The sequence below is a fragment of the Oncorhynchus mykiss genome, chromosome 22 (genome assembly GCF_057628025.1).
Source record: "Oncorhynchus mykiss isolate SJ-2025 chromosome 22, ASM5762802v1, whole genome shotgun sequence".
Taxonomy (NCBI): Eukaryota; Metazoa; Chordata; class Actinopteri; order Salmoniformes; family Salmonidae; genus Oncorhynchus; species Oncorhynchus mykiss.
This window is the reverse complement of record NC_143043.1, coordinates 5292614-5313933: the sequence shown is the minus strand read 5'-3', so window position 1 is coordinate 5313933 and position 21320 is coordinate 5292614. Positions and strand designations below refer to the sequence as shown.

The 21320-nt window shown below is 40.8% G+C and overlaps 1 protein-coding gene across 4 annotated transcripts in view; it reads left to right on the top strand.

The window, feature by feature from the left end:
• The window catches only part of nalcn (sodium leak channel, non-selective), a 289782-nt gene extending 270640 nt beyond the window's left edge, over positions 1-19142 (top strand). For all 4 annotated transcript variants that reach the window (XM_090215168.1, XM_036958510.2, XM_090215169.1 and 1 more), the window contains 7 exons: positions 11328-11460; positions 13104-13219; positions 13466-13623; positions 13902-14052; positions 16916-17062; positions 17319-17430; positions 17649-19142. In XM_090215168.1, coding sequence (XP_090071294.1) covers positions 11328-11460; positions 13104-13219; positions 13466-13623; positions 13902-14052; positions 16916-17062; positions 17319-17430; positions 17649-17791 — 960 coding nt within the window. In that variant the 3' untranslated portion in view covers positions 17792-19142. The remainder of the gene's footprint in view (positions 1-11327; positions 11461-13103; positions 13220-13465; positions 13624-13901; positions 14053-16915; positions 17063-17318; positions 17431-17648) is intronic.
• The last annotated feature ends 2178 nt before the right edge of the window (positions 19143-21320 follow it).

Genomic DNA, 21320 nt, shown 5'->3' with positions numbered 1-21320 from the left:
GCTGATTGATTCTCTGCTAGACACTAATAAAAGACCCATCCTATCTGGCCCTGTGCCCTCTCTGAATCGTGGCATTGAATGCTTCAGCAGAGTTCTTTCTCTTTACAACTGGCTACATGATTATTGCAGCTCAATAGGTGTAACTTTTGTTGACAATTTCAATATCTTTTGGAAACAAAACATGTTTTATAAATAGGATGGGATCCACCCAAATCATTTGGGTACCTGGATCCTTTCACATCATTCTAAGGCTGCTTTGAGACAATAACTTATCAATTACCCAGGCCCAACTCAGTTAATTCCTACCATTGTGTCACTGACTTGTCATAATACTTTACAAAATGTACATTAGCCCAGGGGCATTGGTAGACACAATGGTGTGTCTGTTTTTTTGTGTTATTTGTAACTTATTTTTTACATAATGTTTGGTGATGCAACATAACTGGTTGCATCACTGCCTGGTATGGAAACTGCTCGGGATCCGACCACAAGGCACTACAGAGGGTAGTGTGTACGGACCAGTACATCACTGGGGCCAAGCTTCCTGGCATCCAGGACCTCTTTTCCAGGCGGTGTCAGAGAAAGGCCCTAAAAATTGTCAAAGACTTCAGTCACCCTAGTCATAGACTGTTCGCTCTGCTACCACACAGCATTTTTCTTAAAACTGCATTGTTGGTTAAGGCATTGTAAGTTAGCATTTCACTGTTGTATTCGGTGCATGTGACAAATAAAATTGTATTTGATTTTTCTAACTGCCATGAATGCCTCTGCTGATCCTGCAGCTATTGTATGCAGTAATCAGGTGCCTATAAACCAGAGTTATACTCTTAGCACTAAGGCAGTGTGCCCTAGTAGGAAGTCCACTGTGTGCATCTCACCCTGCACTAACATAAATAACATGAGCATGTCTACTTCTGCTATGCTTCCCAGTAAAGCAATGCAAACAATCAAGCATCCAAGAAAAATGCAAAACAATTGCCCTGGTTAACATATGTAGCTTAAGAAACAAGGTTCATGAAGTCAATAACTTGCTAGTAACAGATTACATTCATATTTGATCTCTGAAACTCACTTAGATTATACCTTTGATACAGTGATACCAATACATGGTTATAACATCTACAGAAAAGACAGAAATGCCAATGGTGGAGGTGTTGCTGTTTATATCCAGAGCCATATTCCTGTAAAGCTCAGAGGGGATCTCATGTTAAATATTGTAATATGGCTAATATGTATCACCTAAAGCCCATTCTTGTAGGGATCTGCTATAGACCACCAAGTGCTAATAGTCAGTATCTTGATAACATGTGTGAAATGCTTGATAATGTATGTGATATCAGAGAATTATATTTGTGGGGGGTGATTTAGATATTGACTGGCTTTCATCAAGCTGCCCATTCAAGAAAAAGCTTTAAACTGTAGCCAGTGCCTGCAACCTGGTTCAGGTTACCAATCAACCTACCAGGGTAGTTACAAACAGCACGGGAATGAAATCATCACCAAGTATTGATCACATCTTTACTAATGCTGCAGAAATTTCCATCGGATGTAGTGATCAAAATATAGTAGCTATCTAGAAAAACCAAAGTTCCAGAGGCAGGGCCTAATATAATGTATAAGAGGTCATACATCAACAACTATGTTATTGATGTAAAGAATACTTATTAATCACGTAACTAATTAACTAGGAAGTCAGGGCACCAAGGAATATATTCAGATTACAAAGTTATAATATTCCTAATATAACTTTCAGATATGTTAATACAGTATCTGATCACTTTGTCTTTTGAAACCTCTTAATTCTACCCCCTCCTTTTTCGAACATTCTGTTAAAAATCGCGCAACTTTTCAGCGTCCTGCTACTCATGCCAGGAATATAGTATATGCATATGATTAGTATGTGTAGATAGAAAACACTCTGAAGTTTCTAAAACTGGTTAAATCACGGCTGTGACTATAACAGATCGTGTGTTTCATTGAAAAGCGCAAGAAAAACTGCTCTCTGAAAGCTAAAAATTATTTCCATGCGTCACTTTCATGGGTTGTTAAAAGGGCACAAAATTAATTATCGACCTGCATGCAATTCCTACAGATTCCACACGATGTCGCCATTGTCGTCATTTTCAATTGAGTTTTTTCTTGGTAAATCCAACTAACTGGATTCCGTTTCTTCCGGTCTCCACCAGGATGTTTTGAATGTGCACATTGGCAGCCATTGATTTGAAAACGAGGAGCTATTGAATATACATCGCCCTGTAATCATTTTGATAGATTATAAACGTTTACTAATACCTAAAGTTGGATTACAAAAGTATTTCGAAGTGTTTTGTGAAAGTTTATCGTCGACTTTTTTAATTTTAAAAAATGACGCAGCGTTTAAAAACGATGTTTTTTTCTGAATGACACAGCTTCCATAGAAAGCTATTTTGGGTATATATGGACCGATTTAAACGAAAAAATACCCAATAGTGATGTTTATGGGGCATATAGGAGTGCCAAGAAAGAAGCTCGTCAAAGGTAATGAATGTTTTATATTTTATTTCTGCGTTTTGTGTAGCGCCAGCTAAGCTATATCTTTGTTTACATCGCATTCAGGCATTTTGGGGTGTTGCATGCTATCAGATAATAGCTTCTCATGCTTTCGCCGAAAAGCATTTTAAAAATCTGACTTGTTGGCTAGGTTCACAACGAGTGTAGCTTTAATTCAATACCCTGCTTGTGAATTTTGATGCACGTTTGAGTTTTAACGAGTACATTTAGCATTTAGCGTAGCGCATTTGCATTTCCAGGTGTCTACTTGAGACATCTGCGTCTCAAGTAGAAGAAAGAAGTTAATGACGTATTCTTTACCTCACGTTAGTCTCATTCCAAACGTCGTAAATTGTTGGTTATCTGCACGAACCCAGTCTTCACTATGAGTCATTCATACATCAATTGTCTTAAATTCATTTTTTTACTAACTAAGTAATTCACTGAAATGCATCACACAAACAATGGATAGTTACAAGGAAATGATAGCGGAGTTTCCCTAGTGGGATAAACCGGCATCGCGGCTTGGTGTACAAAAGGGAAGTGGGGGTCGACTGAGATAAGACAACACACAGTTGATAATTATAACAATTGAAATGCTAATCCTTTGCACATGAACGCTCACTCATTCGGGAATAATTGCAATCAATACATATATTTACGCTCAGTGTGTCGTCGGGATCTCTGTTGAAAAGTTTGTTTCTGTTGGAGAGTTTGTCCGCGCTCTCTCTCTTGGTTAGAATGGATAGTTCAGAGTGACATTCATTCATGTCGTCATAGAATAGATGTTTCGGAGGTTCTCGGTCTTCGCGTTCAATGATACCGAATTCCTAGCTGCAAACTAGTAATTAATATCAAAGACTTGTTCTTATTCTGTCGGTGTCGATAGTCTGAGTTTAACCACGTGTTATGGTTAAAAGATTCAGCCATCTACTCAAACCTTAGCTTATACTCAAGTTTATGGTCTCCACTCAAACCTTGGCCCTATCGTTATTCGAGGTAAGCTGGTCTCAACCTTAGTCCTCTCGTAGTTGAGAGAAACATGGTCTGTTGAGAAATTCTCAAGGTGGGGGTTTTATTCGGAAGAGCAGAAAGGGGCCTGTCCCAGGACGCCAGACCATAACTGTGCTCATGGGCAGTCCTCTGATTTAGTTAACCTATCTAGCGCAGCGGAAACCCTCGACAACATTCCGTTGAATAGGCAGCGCGTGGAATTCTATAATATATTTTTTTAAATATGTAACTTTCACACATTAACAAGTCCAATACAGCAAATGAAAGATAAACATCTTGTTAATCTACCCATCATGTCCGATTTAAAAAAAAATGTTTTACAGCAAAAACACAACATATATTTGTTAGATCACCACTGAATCAAATAAAAACACACAACCATTTTTCCCAGACAAAGATAGTCACAAACGCAGAATTAGAGATAAAATGAATCACTAACCTTTGATAATCTCCATCAGATGACACTCATATGACATCATGTTACACAATACATTTATGTTTTGTTCGATAATATGCATATTTATATCCACAATTCTCGGTTTACATTGACGCCATGTTCAGAAATGCCTCCAAAGTATCAGGAGTATTTACAGAGAGCTACGTCAGATAACAGAAATACTCATCATAAACTTTGACGAAAGATACATGTTTTACATATAATTAAAGATACGCTGGTTCTTAATGCAACCGCTGTGTTAGATTATTTTTAAACCTCACGAAAAAAGCATACCATGCAATAATCTGAGACAGAGCTCAGAAGTAACAACATTTCTCCGCCATGTTGGAGTCAACAGAAATACGAAATTACATCATAAATATTCCCTTACCTTTGGTGATCTTTCATCAGAATGCAGTGCAAGGAGTCCTAGTTCCACAATAAATCGTTGTTTTGTTCCATAATGTCCATTACTAGTGTCCAATTAGCTGCATTTGCTACCAGGTTTAGCTCACATGCCCAAAAGCTGGCGCTGGTCCAGGCGAACTTCAAAAATATATATTCCAGGTCAAATAAACTGGTCAAACTAAGTAGAGAATCAATCTTCAGGATGTTATTTTCATATATATTCAATAATGTTCCAACCGGAGCATTTGTTTTTGTCTACAGAGTCATGGAACGCAGGCGATATCAACAGATAATTGCGCAACCAGGAAATGGCATTCTGCCAGGCCAGTGACTCATTCCCCTCCCATTCGGTCAAATATCACACTAGGAGCTTCAGTCCACGTTCTACTGAATGCTGACATCTAGTGGAAGGTGTAGGAAATGCGAACAGATCTTGTTTGGATGTGAATAGGCGATGACTTCAAATTAGACCAGCCTTCAGAATTTCCACTTCCTGTTTGGAAGATTGCCTGCCCTATGAGTTCTGTTATACTCACATACATAATTCAAACAGTTTTAGAAACTTCAGTGTTTTCTATCCAATAGTAATAATAATATGCATATATTAGCATCTAGGACAGAGTAGGATGCATCCAAAGTGAAAATGCTGCCCCCTATCCCTAACAGGTTTCTACCCATCGTGTCCGATTTCAAAAATACTTTACAGCTATAGCACAACATTATGATTATGTTAGATCACTGCCAAGTCGAAAAAAACACACAGCCATTTTTACAGCCAAAGAGAGGAGTCACAAAAAGCAGAAATATAGATAAAATGAATCACTAACCTTTGATGATCTTCATCAGATGAAACTCATAGGACTTCATGTTACACAATACATGTATGTTTTGTTCGATAATGTGCATATTTATATCCAAAAATCTCAGTTTACATTGGCACCTTACGTGCAGTAATGTTTTGATTCCAAAACATCCGGAGATTTTAGCAAAAATACTCATAATAAACATTGATAAACAATACTAGTGTTATTCACAGAATTAAAGATAGACTTCTCCTTAATGCAACCGCTGTGTCAGATTTTAAAAAACTTTACGGAAAAAGCATAATCTGAGAACGGCGCTCAGAACCCAAAACAGCCAGACGAATCACCGCCATTTTGGAATCAACTAAGTTAGAAACAACACCATAAATATTCACTTACCTTTGATGATCTTCATCAGAAGGCACTCCCAGGAATCCCAGTTCGACAATAAATGACTGATTTGTTTCATAAAGTACCATCATTTATGTCCAAATAGCCATTTGTTGTTAGCGTGTTCAGCCCAGTAATCCATCTTCATGAGGTGCAAGCATTTCATCCAGACAAAAACTCGAAAAGTTGCGTTACAGTCCTTTAGAAACATGTCAAACGATGTATGGAATCAATCGTTGGGATGTTTTTAACAGAATTCCTTTGTCTTCAGAAAAGGCACTGGAACAAGAGTTAACTCTTTCGGGAGCGCGCGTCATGAGACCAAGGCTCTCTGCCAGACCACTGACTCAAACAGGTCTCATGAGCCCCTCCTTTATAGTAGAATCCTCATTCAACTTTCAAAAGACAGTTGACATCTAGTGGAAGCCCTAGGAAGTGCAACATCATACATATCTCAATGTGTACTCGGTAGGCAAAGCTTTGAAAAACTACAAACCTCAATGTCCCACTTCCTGGTTGGATGTTTGTTAGGTTTTTGCCTGCCATATGAGTTCTGTTACACACACAGACATCATTCAAACAGTTTTAGAAACTTCAGAGTGTTTTACATCCAATAGTAATAATAATATGCATATATTTGCATCTGGGACAGAGTAGGAGGCAGTTCACTCTGGGCACGCTATTCATCCAAAAGTGAAAATGCTGCCCACTATCCCAATAAGGTTCAATTCCAAAGGGAATTAGAGTTTCCTTCATTAAACAGTCCAAAATCACATTACACAGTATACAACAATTAGATGTAAGCCTCATATCTGAGGCTATTGTATAAACAGCGTTATGGTAATGTGGCCGTATTGCCTCCCATGAGTTTCACAAAATTGTACCAAACGGACCAGTTCGTAGCTGGATCCTCCACCGATATTTTATACCGATAAATTCTCCTCCAGGAATTTACAACCTGAGGTCGCAGCAGCCTGAGTGTAGGAGACAGAGAGAGGGGGATGGTGCTCGCTATACCCAAAGAGGGCAACGTCATGACAGTGGTGTGTAATGAGGAGAAACCAGACGCTGCACTTGACGCATTTATGAAATTGCTTATTCCAGTTACTAATAAGCATGCACCCATTAAGACAATTACTGTAAAAACTGTTAATCCCTGTGGATTGTTGAGAAATTTAAAAATGGTATGGTTGAGCGGGATGAGGCAAAAGGAATAGCAAATAAGTCTGGCTGCACAACCTATTGGCAAAAGTATTGCAAATTGACAAATCATGTGATTAAACTGAATTTAAAAAAAAGAAGAAACTACACTAAGAAACAAAGATAAATTATTTAAAGAATGATGGTAAAATTCTTTGGGGCACCTTAAATACATTTGGGTCAAAAAGGCAAATTTAGCTCCATCATTCATTGAATCAGATGGCTCATTCATCATGAAACCCACTGATATTGCCAATTACTTTAATAATTTTTTCATTGGCAAGATTAGCAAATTTAGGCATGAAATGACAGCAACAAACGCTGACACTACACATCCAAGTATAACTAACAAATTATGAAAGACAAGCATTGTAATTTTAAATTCAGTAAAATGAGTGTGGAAGACGTGAAAAAATGATTGTTGTCTTTCAACAATGACAAGCTGGATGAAAAATACTGAGGATAATAGCGGACAATATTGCCACTACTATTTGCCATATCGTCAATCTAAGCCTACTAGAAATTGTGTGCCCTCAGGCCTGGAGGGAAGCAAAAGTCATTCCGCTACCCAATAATAGTAAAACCCCCTTTGGTTGGCATTTGAGTTAGTAATCAATCAGCCTGTTACCAACCCTTAGTAAACTTTTGGACAAAATTGTGTTTGACCAGATAAAATGCTATTTGACTATAAACAAATTTACAACAGACTTTCAGCACGCTCATAGGGAAGGGCACTCAACAAGCACAGCACTTACACAAATTACTGATGATTGGCTGAGAGAAATTGATAATAAAAAGATTGTGGGAGCTATTTTGTTAGACTTCAGTGCAGCTTTTGACAATATCAATAATAGTCTGCTGCTGGTTAAACCTATGTGTTATGGCTTTACACCCCCTGCTATATTGTGGATAAAGAGTTACCTGTCTAACAGAACACAGAGGGTGTTCTTTAATGGAAGCCTCTCCAACATTATCCAGGTAGAATCAGGAATTCCCCTGGGGCAGCTGTCTATGCCCCTTACTTTTTTCAATCTAATGACATGCCACTGGCTTTGAGTAAAGCCAGTGTGTCTATGTATGCGGATGACTCAACACTTTACATGTTGGCTACTACAGCAACTGAAAAGACTGCAACACTTAACAAAGAGCTGCAGTTAGTTTCAGAATGGGTGGCAAGGAATAAGGTAGTCCTAAACATTTCAAAGACTAAAAGCATTGTATTTGGGACAAATCATTCACTATACACTAAACCACAACTTAATCCTGTAATAAATGATGTGGAAATTGAGCAAGTTGAGGTGACTAAACTGCTTGGAGTAACCCTGGATTTTAAACTGTCATGGTCAAAAATGTTTGACACAACAGGAGCTAAGGTGGTGAGAAGTTGTACCTTAAAACGTGCTGCTCTGCCTTTTTAACAGCAATATCCCCAAGGCAGGACCTACAGGCCCTAGTTTTGTCTAGTTTTGTCTCACCTGGACTACTCTTCAGTTGTGTGGTCAGATGGCACAAAGAGGGACCTCTGAAAACAACAATTGGCTCAGAACAGGGCAGCATGGCTGGCGAGATTGTCAGGAGAGATTGACTTCATCACTACTTGTTTTTGTATGAAGTGTTAACATGCTGAATGCACTGAGCTGTCTGTTTAAACTACTAGCACCCAGCTCAGACACCCATGCATACCCTACAAGACATGTCACCAGAGGTCTCTTCACAGTCCCCATGTCCAGAAAAGACTATGGAAGGCGCACACTACTACATAGAGCCATGACTACATGGAACTCTATTCCACACTACTACATAGAGCCACGACTACATGGAACTCTATTCCACACTACTACAAAGAGCCATGACTACATGGAACTCTATTCCACACTACTACATAGAGCCATGACTACATGGAACTCTATTCCACACTACTACATAGAGCCACGACTACATGGAACTCTATTCCACACTACTACATAGAGCCATGACTACATGGAACTCTATTCCACACTACTACATAGAGCCACGACTACATGGAACTCTATTCCACAGTACTACATAGAGCCACGACTACATAGAACTCTATTCCACACTACTACATAGAGCCACGACTACATGGAACTCTATTCCACAGTACCACATAGAGCCATGACTACATGGAACTCTATTCCACAGTACTACATAGAGCCATGACTACATGGAACTCTATTCCACAGTACTACATAGAGCCATGACTACATGGAACTCTATTCCACAGTACTACATAGAGCCATGACTACATGGAACTCTATTCCACATCGGGTTACTGATGAATCAGATAAAAAAAACAGATAAAATACACCTTATGGACCAGTGGATACTGTAAAGAGACACACATACACATGATAAGACACGCACTCTACACACACGTACACATGGATTTTGGATTGTAGATATGTGGTAGTAGAATGGTGGCCTGAAGGAACACACTTATTTGTTATGAAATGTAATGTCATGTAATATTTTAAATTTTATATACAGTGCATTCGGAAAGTATTCAGGCCCCTTGACTTTTTCCACATTTTGATACGTTACAGCCTTATTCTAAATTTGATTTTAAAAATCAATTCTCATCAATCTACGCACAATGCCCCATGATGACAAACCAGAAACAGGTTTTAGAAATGTTTGCTAATTGATAAAAAATACAAAACTGAAATACCACATTTACATAAGAATTCAGACCCTTTTACGCAGTACTTGAACCTTCAGTACCTTCGGCAGCGATTACGGCCTCAAGTCTTCTAGGGTATGACGCTGACAAGCTTGGCACACCTGTATTTGGGGAATTTCTCCCATTCTTCTCGGCAGACCGTCTCAAGCTCTGTCAGGTTGGATGGGGAAGGTCGCTGCAGCTATTTTCAGGTCTCTCCAGAGATGTTCGATCTGGTTCAAGTCCGGGCTCTGGCTGGGCCACTCAAGGACATTCGGAGACTTGTCCCTAAGCCACTACTGTGTTGTCTTGGCTGTGTGCTTAGAGTCCTTGTCCATTTGGAAGGTGAACCTTCACCCCAGTCTGAAGTCCTGAGCGCTCTAAAGCAGGTTTTCATTAAAGGTCTCTCCTCACTTTGCTCCGTTCATCTTTCCCTCAATCCTGACTAGTCTCCCAGTCCCCGCTGTTCTGTGAAGGGAGTAATACACAGTGTTGTACAAGATCTTCAGTTTCTTGGCAATTGCTTGCATGTAATAGCTTTCATTTCTCAGAACAAGAATAGTTTTATTGCTTCTTTAATCAGGACAACAATTTTCAGCTGAGCTAACATAATTGCAAAAGGGTTTTCTAATGATGAATTATCCTTTTAAAATCATAAACTTGGATCAGCTAACACAATGTGCCATTGGAACACAGGAGTGATGGTTTCCAGCTACAATAGTCATTTACAACATTAACAAGGTCCACTGTAAGGGTTTTCCTGTGGTGAAGGAGAGGCGGACCAAAATGCAGCGTGGTGGTTATTCATGTTCTTTAATAAAGGAACTATACATGAAATAACTAACAAAACAATAAATGTGTGAAAACCTAAACAGTCCTATCTGGTGCAAACACAGAGACAGGAACAATCACCCACAAAACCCAACACAAAACAGGCTACCTAAATATGAAGAAGCATATCAGGCCAAACATAGAAATAGACAAACCAGACACACAACATAGAATGCCCACCCAGCTCACGTCCTGACCAACACTAAAACAAGGAAAACACATACGAACTATGGTCAGAACTTGACATCCACACTGTATTTCTGATCAATTTGATGTTATTTTAATGGACAAAAATGTGATTTTCTTAAAAAAAAAACAAGGACATTGACCCCAAATTTTTAAACTGTAGTGTACATGAAGAGCACACTTCTCCGGCGTGCCAGTAGACATTAAAGGTGAGCATTTGCCCACTGAAGTTTGTTTTATGACGCTGAACTGCATGTCAGGTCAAGACCCTGTTGAGGACGACGAGCATGCAGATGAGCTTCCCGGAGAAGGTTTATGACAGTTTGCGCAGAAATTCTTTGGTTGTACAAACCCACAGTTTCATCAGCTGTCCGGTGGCTGGTCTCAGACGATGTGTTTTGTGACAAAACTGCACATTTTAGAGTGGCCTTTTATTGTCCACGGCACAAGGTGCACTTGTGTAATGATCATGCTTGTTGATATGCAACACTTGTCAGGTGGATGGATTATCTTGTCAAATGAGAAGTGCTCACTAACAGAGATGTAAATAAATTTGTGAACAAAAGTTGAGTGAAATAAGGTTTTTGTGGGTATAAGTTTGGTTATCTTTTATTCCAGCTCATGAGACCAACACTTTACATGTTGCGTTTATATTTTTGCTCAGTAAATATAACAATATATGCTATTTAGCAGACAGTGTTATCCAAAGCGACTTGCGTGCATACATTTTCATAACGTTGGCCCCAGCATAATTAGATAATTAAATATATTTCAATTCTTTCTGTGGGTTCACGTTGTAGTATGGGGCCTCATGTTGATAACACCGTGTTTGGGATGTTCCCCTCCTCAGGTGCAGCCTCCGTTCTGTACCCCCGATAAGCATCGCTACTGGGAGACGGACTGTGGGAACTACGCAGGAGCACTCATCTACTTTTGCTCCTTCTATGTCATCATTGCTTACATCATGCTTAACCTCCTCGTGGGTAAGTGTGTGTGTGCCCTAATCATATAAGCTTGACTTTGACTTTGAATAAAGCCTTTCCAAATAGGGTGTGTGTGCGAGCGTTCATGTGTGAGCGTGCATGCGTGTGCGTAAGCCACTCATGCAAAGGACAATTTCCTGTATCATCGTTCAGGCCCATATTTCATTTCCTGTGGTACGAGTCGTGTGTGACTGTCTCATAAAGCACAATAAACAGTTTAATCTCTCCCCATGACAGTTTAGCACTGTTATTACTGACCTCATCATCAAACCTTGCCATGCAGAAATCTGGGTCCACCTGTGTGTGTGTGTGTGTGTGTGTGTGTGTGTGTGTGTGTGTGTGTGTGTGTGTGTGTGTGTGTGTGGTGTGTGTGGTGTGTGTGTGTGTGTGAGTAAGGACAGTGGCACAGTCTAAATTCATGTCAGAGGTGTTTAGGAAGTGAGCCAACATCAACTCTAGCTATCCATCTCTCTCCATCTCCCTCTGAATATGATCTGGCATATACAGTGGGGCAAAACAAGTATTTAGTCAGCCACCAAGTGTGCAAGTTCTCCCACTTAAAAATAAGAGAGAGGCCTGTAATTTTCATCATAGGTACACTTCAACTATGACAGACAAAATGGAAGAAAAAAAATCCAGAAAATCACATTGTAGGATTTTTTATGAATTTATTTGCAAATTATGGTGGAAAATAAGTATTTGGTCAATAACAAAAGTTTATATCGTTGTGGTTTTATGGACTGTGTCTGTTAGAACAACTTGTCCCTTAGATGCCTACAGTGCTTGATGCTGTTAGTGTTGTAGGGAAATGACTATGTATAACATTTCACCAGTCACCAATCATTCACAATCCATTTACTGAAGGCTATAAACATCTAATTGCAGGTGCCATTAGCGAAGGCCATGTATGGTTCTTCGACCTCTCCAATGCTAGTTGGAGAATATGCCATGAAAGGTGTTGTTTCCCAGAAAGACAAACAAGAATTGGTGCTAGACACAGGTGTGGTTTTAAGAGAGGTTCTGAAAGACACTCATGGGGGTGTCCACTGAAAGTTGACTAGCAGCAACTGGGACTACATTTGCCCAAAAAGAGGCAAACAAAATTAAAAAAACACACAAACTTAGAAGCAAACCAAAAATTGGAACAAAACAAAGACAGGGAAGATCTGATAAAGGATTGTTGGTCTAGGAAATCACATTTGGAGAGCCAACTAAAGGTGTTAACCCTCCACGTTTCTCAAGACCACTGGAGCACTGAACCAGCCACTCTTAAATAGCACCTGGGCCAGCAAGGTAAAGCATCTTTCCACTAACGAGATGACCAACCAGAACAGGTATAATATATACTGAATAACGAGTTGACACCAGTGTGTGCGCCCCACGTGCTAATGTGCTAGCATCCAACTTCGAAATATAAATGGATAAGCCAGATCCTGTAACAAAGGTGATAAATCAGTAAACACAATTGGAGCCATCTTCAGTTTTTAAGGCGTAAAAGTCAGTATGGTAGCAAATTCTAGATGTATATAACTCTTGCATGAGATGTCATTGTTGTGTCCCAGACATATCTGCTGCATGTAAGTGTACTACATTGAAATGTTCAGACATGTGAGATAACCCCAAGATATGTGTGTGTTTTGCAGCCATCATTGTGGAGAACTTCTCTCTCTTCTACTCCACTGAGGAGGACCAGCTACTGAGCTACAACGACCTCCGACACTTTCAGATTATCTGGAACAATGTGGATGACAAGAGAGAGGTGAGAGAGAGAAGGAGGGAACCTTGTGGGGAGGTAAGGTTTGGAAGTGCAGGAAAGCTGGAGAGATGGATGGATAGGAGAGTGAGAGAAAGGAGAGATACAGAGAGAGCGGGAGAAACCAACTGTTATGATAGGGAAGAAACCATGTGGAGACGCAAGGGTTGGAAGTGGAGAAGAGCTGGAGGGATGGAGGGAGGGAAAGAAAAGTCTGGACAGGTGGGGTGACCTTTATCCACTCTCTCTCAGGGAGTGATCCCAACATCGCGGGTAAAGTTCCTGCTGCGTCTGCTGAGGGGCAGGCTAGAGGTAGACCTGGATAAGGACAAGCTGCTGTTCAAACACATGTGCTATGAGATGGAGAGGCTGCACAACGGAGGGGACGTCACCTTCCACGACGTGCTCAGGTGACAATAGCACACACACATAGACACACTTTCCACAACATGCACACTAAACACACATGCTTAATACTAATATAGTTTTTTTTTGTGTGTGGGGGAGGGGGCTGCATTGTTTCCCACAGTGTGTTTTCATATTGTTCTGTAGACCTATTTAGTTATTGTAAAACATTATATAGTTGTCGTTTATTAGGATGTATTTTAGCCCACAGTTACGTATAGAGTGCTCATCTATTCATTCTTCTTCCATTCTTTCTCTTCCATGTCCTCCTGTGTTTCTGCAGTATGTTGTCATACCGTTCAGTGGATATCAGGAAGTCTCTACAGCTGGAGGAGCTGCTGGCTAGAGAGCAGCTGGAGTACACCATAGAAGAAGAGGTGGCCAAGCAGACCATACGCATGTGGCTCAAGAAGTGCCTCAAACGCATCCGTGCTGTAAGAGATCCAAACATTAAGAACACCATACTTTATTGACTTACCACCCCCCCCCCCTTTTGCCTTAAGCACAGCATCAATTTGTCCAGGCATTCCTCAGGGATGCTGGCCCATGTTGACTCCAATGCTTTCCACAGTTGTCAAGTTGGCTGGATGTGCTTTGGGTGGTGGATCATGTAGTGACACTTTTTTGGTTACTACATGATTCCATATGTGTTATTTCATAGTTTTAATGTCTTCACTATTATTCTACAATGCAGAAAATAGTACAAATTAAGAGAAACCCTGGAATGAGTAGGTGTGTCCAACATTTTGACTCGTACTGTGTATATACAGTATATATTATAATTTTTCCAACAATTGTTTACAGACAGATTATTTTACTTATAATTCACTGTATCACAATTCCAGTAGGTCAGAAGTTTACATATACTAAGTTGACTGTGCCTTTAAACAGCTTGGAAAATTCCAGAAAATTATGTCATGGCTTCAGCAGCTTCTGATAGGCTAATTGACATCATTTGAGTCAATTGGAGGTGTACCTGTGGAAGTATTTCAAGGCCTACCTTCAAACTCAAAATCAAAGGAAATCAGCCAAGACATCAGAAATACATTGTAGACCTCCACAAGTTCGGTTCATCCTTGGGAGCAATTTCCAGCCGTCATACCGCTCAGGAAGGAGACGCGTTCTGTCTCCTAGAGATGAACATACATTGGTGCAAAAAGTGCAAATCAATCCCAGAATAACAGCAAAGGACCTTGTGAAGATGCTGGAGGAAACAGGTACAAAAGTATCTATATCCACAGTAAAACGAGTCCTATATCCACATAACCTGAATGGCCGCTCAGCAAGGAAGAAGCCACTGCTCCAAAACCACCATAAAATAGCCAGACTACAGTTTACAACTGCACATGGGGACAAAGACTTTTTTTTAACCTTTTTGGAGAAAGGTCCTCTGGTCTGATGAAACAAAAATATAACTGTTTGGCCATAATGACCATCGTTATGTTTGGAGGAAAAAGGGGGTGACTTGCAAGCCGAAGAACACCATCCAAACTTCACAAAATAGATGGCATCATGAGGTAGGAAAATTATGTGGATATATTGACGCAACATATCAAGACATAAGTTAAAGCTTGGTCGCAAATGGATCTTCCAAATGGACAATGACCCCAAGCATACTTCTAAAGTTGTGGCAAAATGGCTTAAGGACAACAAAGTCAAGGTATTTTAGTGGCCATCCTACCGATCCTCGACTTCGGCGACGTCATCTACAAAATTGCTTCCAACACTCTACTCAGCAAACTGGATGCAGTTTATCACAGTGCCATCCGTTTTGTCACTAAAGCACCTTATACCACCCACCACTGCGACTTGTATGCTCTAGTCGGCTGGCCCTCGCTACATATTCGTCGCCAGACCCACTGGCTCCAGGTCATCTACAAGTCCATGCTAGGTAAAGCTCCGCCTTATCTCAGTTCACTGGTTACGATGGCAACACCCATCCGTAGCACGCGCTCCAGCAGGTGTATCTCACTGATCATCCCTAAAGCCAACACCTCATTTGGCCGCCTTTCGTTCCAGTTCTCTGCTGCCTGTGACTGGAACGAATTGCAAAAATTGCTGAAGTTGGAGACTTTTATCTCCCTCACCAACTTCAAACATCTGCTATCTGAGCAGCTAACCGATCGCTGCAGCTGTACATAGTCTATTGGTAAATAGCCCACCCATTTTCACCTACCTCATCCCCATACTGTTTTTATTTATTTATTTTTATTTTTCTGCTCTTTTGCACACCAATTTCTCTACCTGTACATAACCATCTGATCATTTATCACTCCAGTGTTAATCTGCATAATTGTAATTATTTGCCTACCTTCTCATGCCTTTTGCACACAATGTATATATAGACACCCCTTTTTTCTACTGTGTTATTGACTTGTTAATTGTTTACTCCATGTGTAACTCTGTGTTGTCTGTTCACACTGCTATGCCTTATCTTGGCCAGGTCGCAGTTGCAAATGAGAACTTGTTCTCAACTAGCCTACCTGGTTAAATAAAGGTGAAATAAAATAAATAAAATAAATAAATAAAATCACAAAGCCCTGACCTCATCCTATAAAACATTTGTGGGCAGAACTGAAAAAGTGTGTGCAAGCAAGGAGGCCTACAGACCTGACTCAGTTACACCAGCTCTGTCAGGAGGAATTGGCCAAAATTCACCCAACTTATTGTGGGACGCTTGTGGAAGGCTACCCAAAACATTTGACCCAAGTTAAACAATTTAAAGGCAATGCTACCAAATACTAATTAAGTTTATGTAAACATTCCCAGTCTGACCCACTGATAAATCATTCTCTCTACTATTATTCTGACATTTCACATTCTTAAAATAAAGTGGTGACCCTAACTGACCTAAGACAGGGAATTTTTACGAGGATTAAATCTCAGGAATTGTGAAAAACTGAGTTTAAATGTATTTGGCCAAGGTCTATGTAAACTTCCGACTTCAACTGTATATACTGTACACACACAAACACACACCAAGTGAGTTGATTGTTCTTGTGGACTTACTGCTTTGTGCTGTAAGGTGTTTTGTGAGGACCCACTGCACTCGCTCTCCTACAGTAACAGCAACAGTCATGCTTGAAGGACCTGCCAATTGTGTAGTTTTGTATTTTGAGAGAACCAATTGTTCTGTTTAGTTTTGTGAGGATCCACTCCCCTGTCACTTCCCCTACAGAATACACAGAAGTCATGTTTGTATACACTGTTCCATAGCTTTTGTGGTTTGTTCTGTGCTGTATAGTGTCCTTTGAGGACTCTCTCTTTGAGGACTCTCTCTCTCTCTCTCTGCTACAGAAGCAGCAGCAGTCGTGCAGCATCATCCACAGCCTGAGAGAGAGCCAGCAGCAGGAGCTCAGTCGCTTCCTCAACCCCCCCAGCATACAGACCACCCTGCCTAGTGAGGACATCAACGCTAACCAGGACCATTCAACACAGCCAGAGGTACACACACGCGCGCACAGAACCACACACACACACACACGCACAAACATTAATTGAACCACACACACCTCACACCAGCAAGATGGATAAGATGTTAGAGTTTCTATGGTAAGGTTTTCTGTACAGTCTGTAGTAGGTACTCATATGCCAGGTAATAAACTCGCAGTACAATTTTTTGGGTGAATGCTCATAACAGGAAATTATACAATGTTTCATACATGTATTATAAAACTTTTCTACACCTACCTACCTGTAGTTGAGTGGTCTCCAACAGCTGCTGAGTCCTACCCTGTCAGACCGTGGGGGATACAGACAGGACTCCTCAGAACGCCCTCAGAGGAAACTGGGACAGTGGAGACTACCTGCAGGTCAGTCACGTTTGTGTATGTGCGCTCGTGTGTGTGTGCAGTGTCAACAAAGATCAACTCTGTGCTCACGAAACCAATGTGACTGACCAGTGTCAATGTGTGTCGAACCATGTCATCTGCATGACTAAAGCCTAGAAATCTAGAAAAATAACATTGGAGCAATGCTGTATGCCAACAGATTCTCACATACTGTCTCTTCTCTCTCTCTCTCTGTCCAGGTCGTACCAGTGTCAAGTCCATGGTGTGTAAGATGAACCCTGTGAGTGACGAAGCCTCCTCGGGGTCAGAGGTCAAGAAATGGTGGACGCGTCAGCTGACCGTTGAGAGTGACGAGAGTGGTGATGACCTCATAGATATTTAAACGGGAAACTCAGAAAATTCAACCACGCTCACATATCGAACGAGAACTAGGATAGACAACTATAGCTCTGAGCGCTCAGTGTCGACACAGTACTCTGGTGGTTGAAACGTTCTTTCAAGGTTTTTTCAAGCATATCCCATTCATACTTGACTGATTGGGGAAGTGACAGCGTGGACATCCTCCTCGCAAGTCTCTCCATCAGCAGCCATCTTACATCTTGTGGGACGTTATGATCAGTTTTTTCTCAAAATGGTGGCTTGTGGACACAGGAAAATGTCTCTTGGTTTGCAGTTAAGGCCATTTCAAGAACGTTGATTGTTAGAAACAACGCTTTAGCTGTTTGGTTTAAAGACTGTATATGAATGTACAAAGCCAAACCCATGACACCATTAATTCCTATGTGAAGACTCAATAGCCCATTTGAAGCCAAAAAAGTCAGTTAAGATGGCGTCTATAGAATACATAACATACACAGTTTGAGCTACCCCAGGAAGTGACATTGCAGGCTAGCTCAGTGCTTCCCCATCTCATTGAGTGTCAAAGGTTAAAGTCCGACCGGGATACTGCAGGCTGCAATTTGCAACTAAAACGAGGCAACAATAAACAAGTCGTCCCCCTTGGGCCAATCCGTGTAATTTTGTAAGTGATGGATCTGTATGGCAAGACTCATCATTCACCCAAGTTTCATCAAAATTGGGCAAGTGGTATCTGAGATTTTGTGTGTGACTTATGCACGTACACTTGATTACTACAGTGCACCCTTTGGCCAATCAGTGTAATTTTGGAAATTGCGGATCTATGTAGCAAGACGCATCATTCACCCAAGTTTAGTCAAACTCGGGCCAGTGGTGTCTGATAAATCGTGTGGGTAAGCTAGACTCATATCCCTGAGCATGGGTGCCCAATTTAATCACTTAGTCAAACAGATCAAGAGATATAAACATGTACCTGTTATTGCGCCACCGTGTAGTCGGTATGATTGTTCTTGCATATGTTGAGTTTAAACAGTGTTTGCAACATCATGTGTACCAAATATTGTTACAATACGGATATCCTTAATTGATTTAAATGCATTTATGTGCCAGACCATGCCCGTGTGAATGTTTATTGGTCAATAGCGGCCGCGTTGTTTTAGGTACTAGTCTGGAAAGGAATGCGTTGAGGGACCTTTTCCCAATGATGCCACATATCAAGTTTCGTGCAGATCGGTCATTCGGTGCCTGAGTAGCGTTTTAAGGTCAAGTTTCGTGCAGATCGGTCATTCGGTGCCAGAGGAGTAGCGTTTTAAGGCCAAGTTTCGTGCTGATCGGTCATTCGGTGCCAGAGGAGTAGCGTTTTAAGGCCAAGTTTCGTGCTGATCGGTCATTCGGTGCCAGAGGAGTAGCGTTTTAAGGTCAAGTTTCGTGCAGATCGGTCATTCGGTGCCAGAGGAGTAGCGTTTTAAGGTCAAGTTTCGTGCAGATCGGTCATTCGGTGCCTGAGGAGTAGCGTTTTAAGGCCAAGTTTCGTGCTGATCGGTCATTCGGTGCCAGAGGAGTAGCGTTTTAAGGTCAAGTTTCGTGCTGATCGGTCATTCGGTGCCTGAGGAGTAGCGTTTTAAGGCCAAGTTTCGTGCTGATCGGTCATTCGGTGCCTGAGGAGTAGCGTTTTAAGGCCAAGTTTCGTGCTGATCGGTCATTCGGTGCCAGAGGAGTAGCGTTTTAAGGCCAAGTTTCGTGCAGATCGGTCATTCGGTGCCTGAGGAGTAGCGTTTTAAGGCCAAGTTTCGTGCTGATCGGTCATTCGGTGCCAGAGGAGTAGCGTTTTAAGGCCAAGTTTCGTGCAGATCGGTCATTCGGTGCCTGAGGAGTAGCGTTTTTTTTTTTTTATTCACAAAATTCTAAATTGAGGAAAAATCATCATGGCAGACCTTATAGCACCCTGAGGCAAATTCTTTCCTTGTGAGGAGAGGGACCTATGTCCTGAATTTCATGACTTTAGGTCAAATGGGGTTAGCGGTGTGACCATACAAAGATTGCATTTTAATTTGCTTGTTATAGCGCCACCATCTGGACAATCAGTGTACTTTTGTAAATTACTGATCTCTGATCTTTTGTCCAAATCTGTGCCGTTTGAGATATTGCATGTAACAAACATACTAACAGACGGAGACAGATCCAGAGTCACCCCTCCCCTTCCCGATTTCATCGTGGGGGTCATTTGTCCTTATAACTTCTTCTGTGTGCGATTTTAAAACAATTGGTTCAAGGTATCGCGGTCGGCCTTGAACTTTGTGGCTTCAATGAGAGGGGGCAGTCGTTCTCCCCTGGTTTGGTGGCTCACAAGAACATCAAAAAAGGGTCAATGCCTCAATGCAAAGTTTTGGAACACTGATTTTAGAGTCGCATTGACATCTGTACTTTTCCATGTTGATGTTTTTCTATGCAGGAAGTTTTTATAGTGTCCATTAAACAGAACCTCTATGTGGTACCCTGTCACGACAACCTTTGATTAGCATCACTGTCCTTTTAGTTGTGAATGTCAGGGAGTGTTTATCGGGAAATACAAAATGAGAGTCATATAAATGATCAAGTCTACAAGCTACAGGACATTGTGTCATCTTGCTATTATATCGTTTTAGGAGATTATTTTATTACAATATAATTATACAATACCACACCAAAACAATGGATACATATTAATTGTATGTTGTTGCTATAACTTTAATTTATGAAATATGATGATTGAAATGCTTGAACTTTATAGCTATAGTTCCGTGTGATTCCCCTGTTGTCTTTGTTAATTGTGCCTCTCCCAGTCTCCAGTGTTTCATTGTACACTTACTGTCAGTTTGCTTATAACCACTTAATTCTATTCAAATCCAGGTTTCATGTTCTGTAGTAGAACAACCCAAAGGAAAATAGTTATAATTAAAGGGTGAAAGGAAATATGTTGGTACATGACTGTGAATGTTCTTTCAGATTAAATTAATTTATGTGTGGGCAAAAATATCAGATATATTTTATAAACTCTAGCATATAAATCCATTTTGGTTTGTTTGTACAGTATTGCATAATTTCAAATAAAGGCCTTTTGGCACCAACAGTGAGCTCCAAAAATATTAGGACAGTGACATTTTTTGTTGTTGTTTTGGCTCTGTACTCCAGCACTTTGGATTTGAAATGATACAAATAATTTCATCCATATCGGATGAGCCGTTTAGAAATCACTCCACTTTATGTACATAGAAAAGGGGGATACCTAGTTAGTTGTACAACTGAATGCATTCAGTTGCATGAATGCATGTTTTTCCGCATTTAACCCAACCCCTTTGAATCAGAGAGGTGCGGGGGGGCTACCTTAATCGACATCCACGCCATTGGCGCCCGGGGAACAGTGGGTTGACAGCCTTGCTCAGGGGCAGAATGACATATTTTTTCCTTGTCAGCTCGGGGGATTCGATCCAGCAACCTTTCGGTTACTGGCCCAGCGCTCTTACCCGCCAGAAATGAATGGTAAATAATGTATTGTGTCATTTTAGAAATAATAT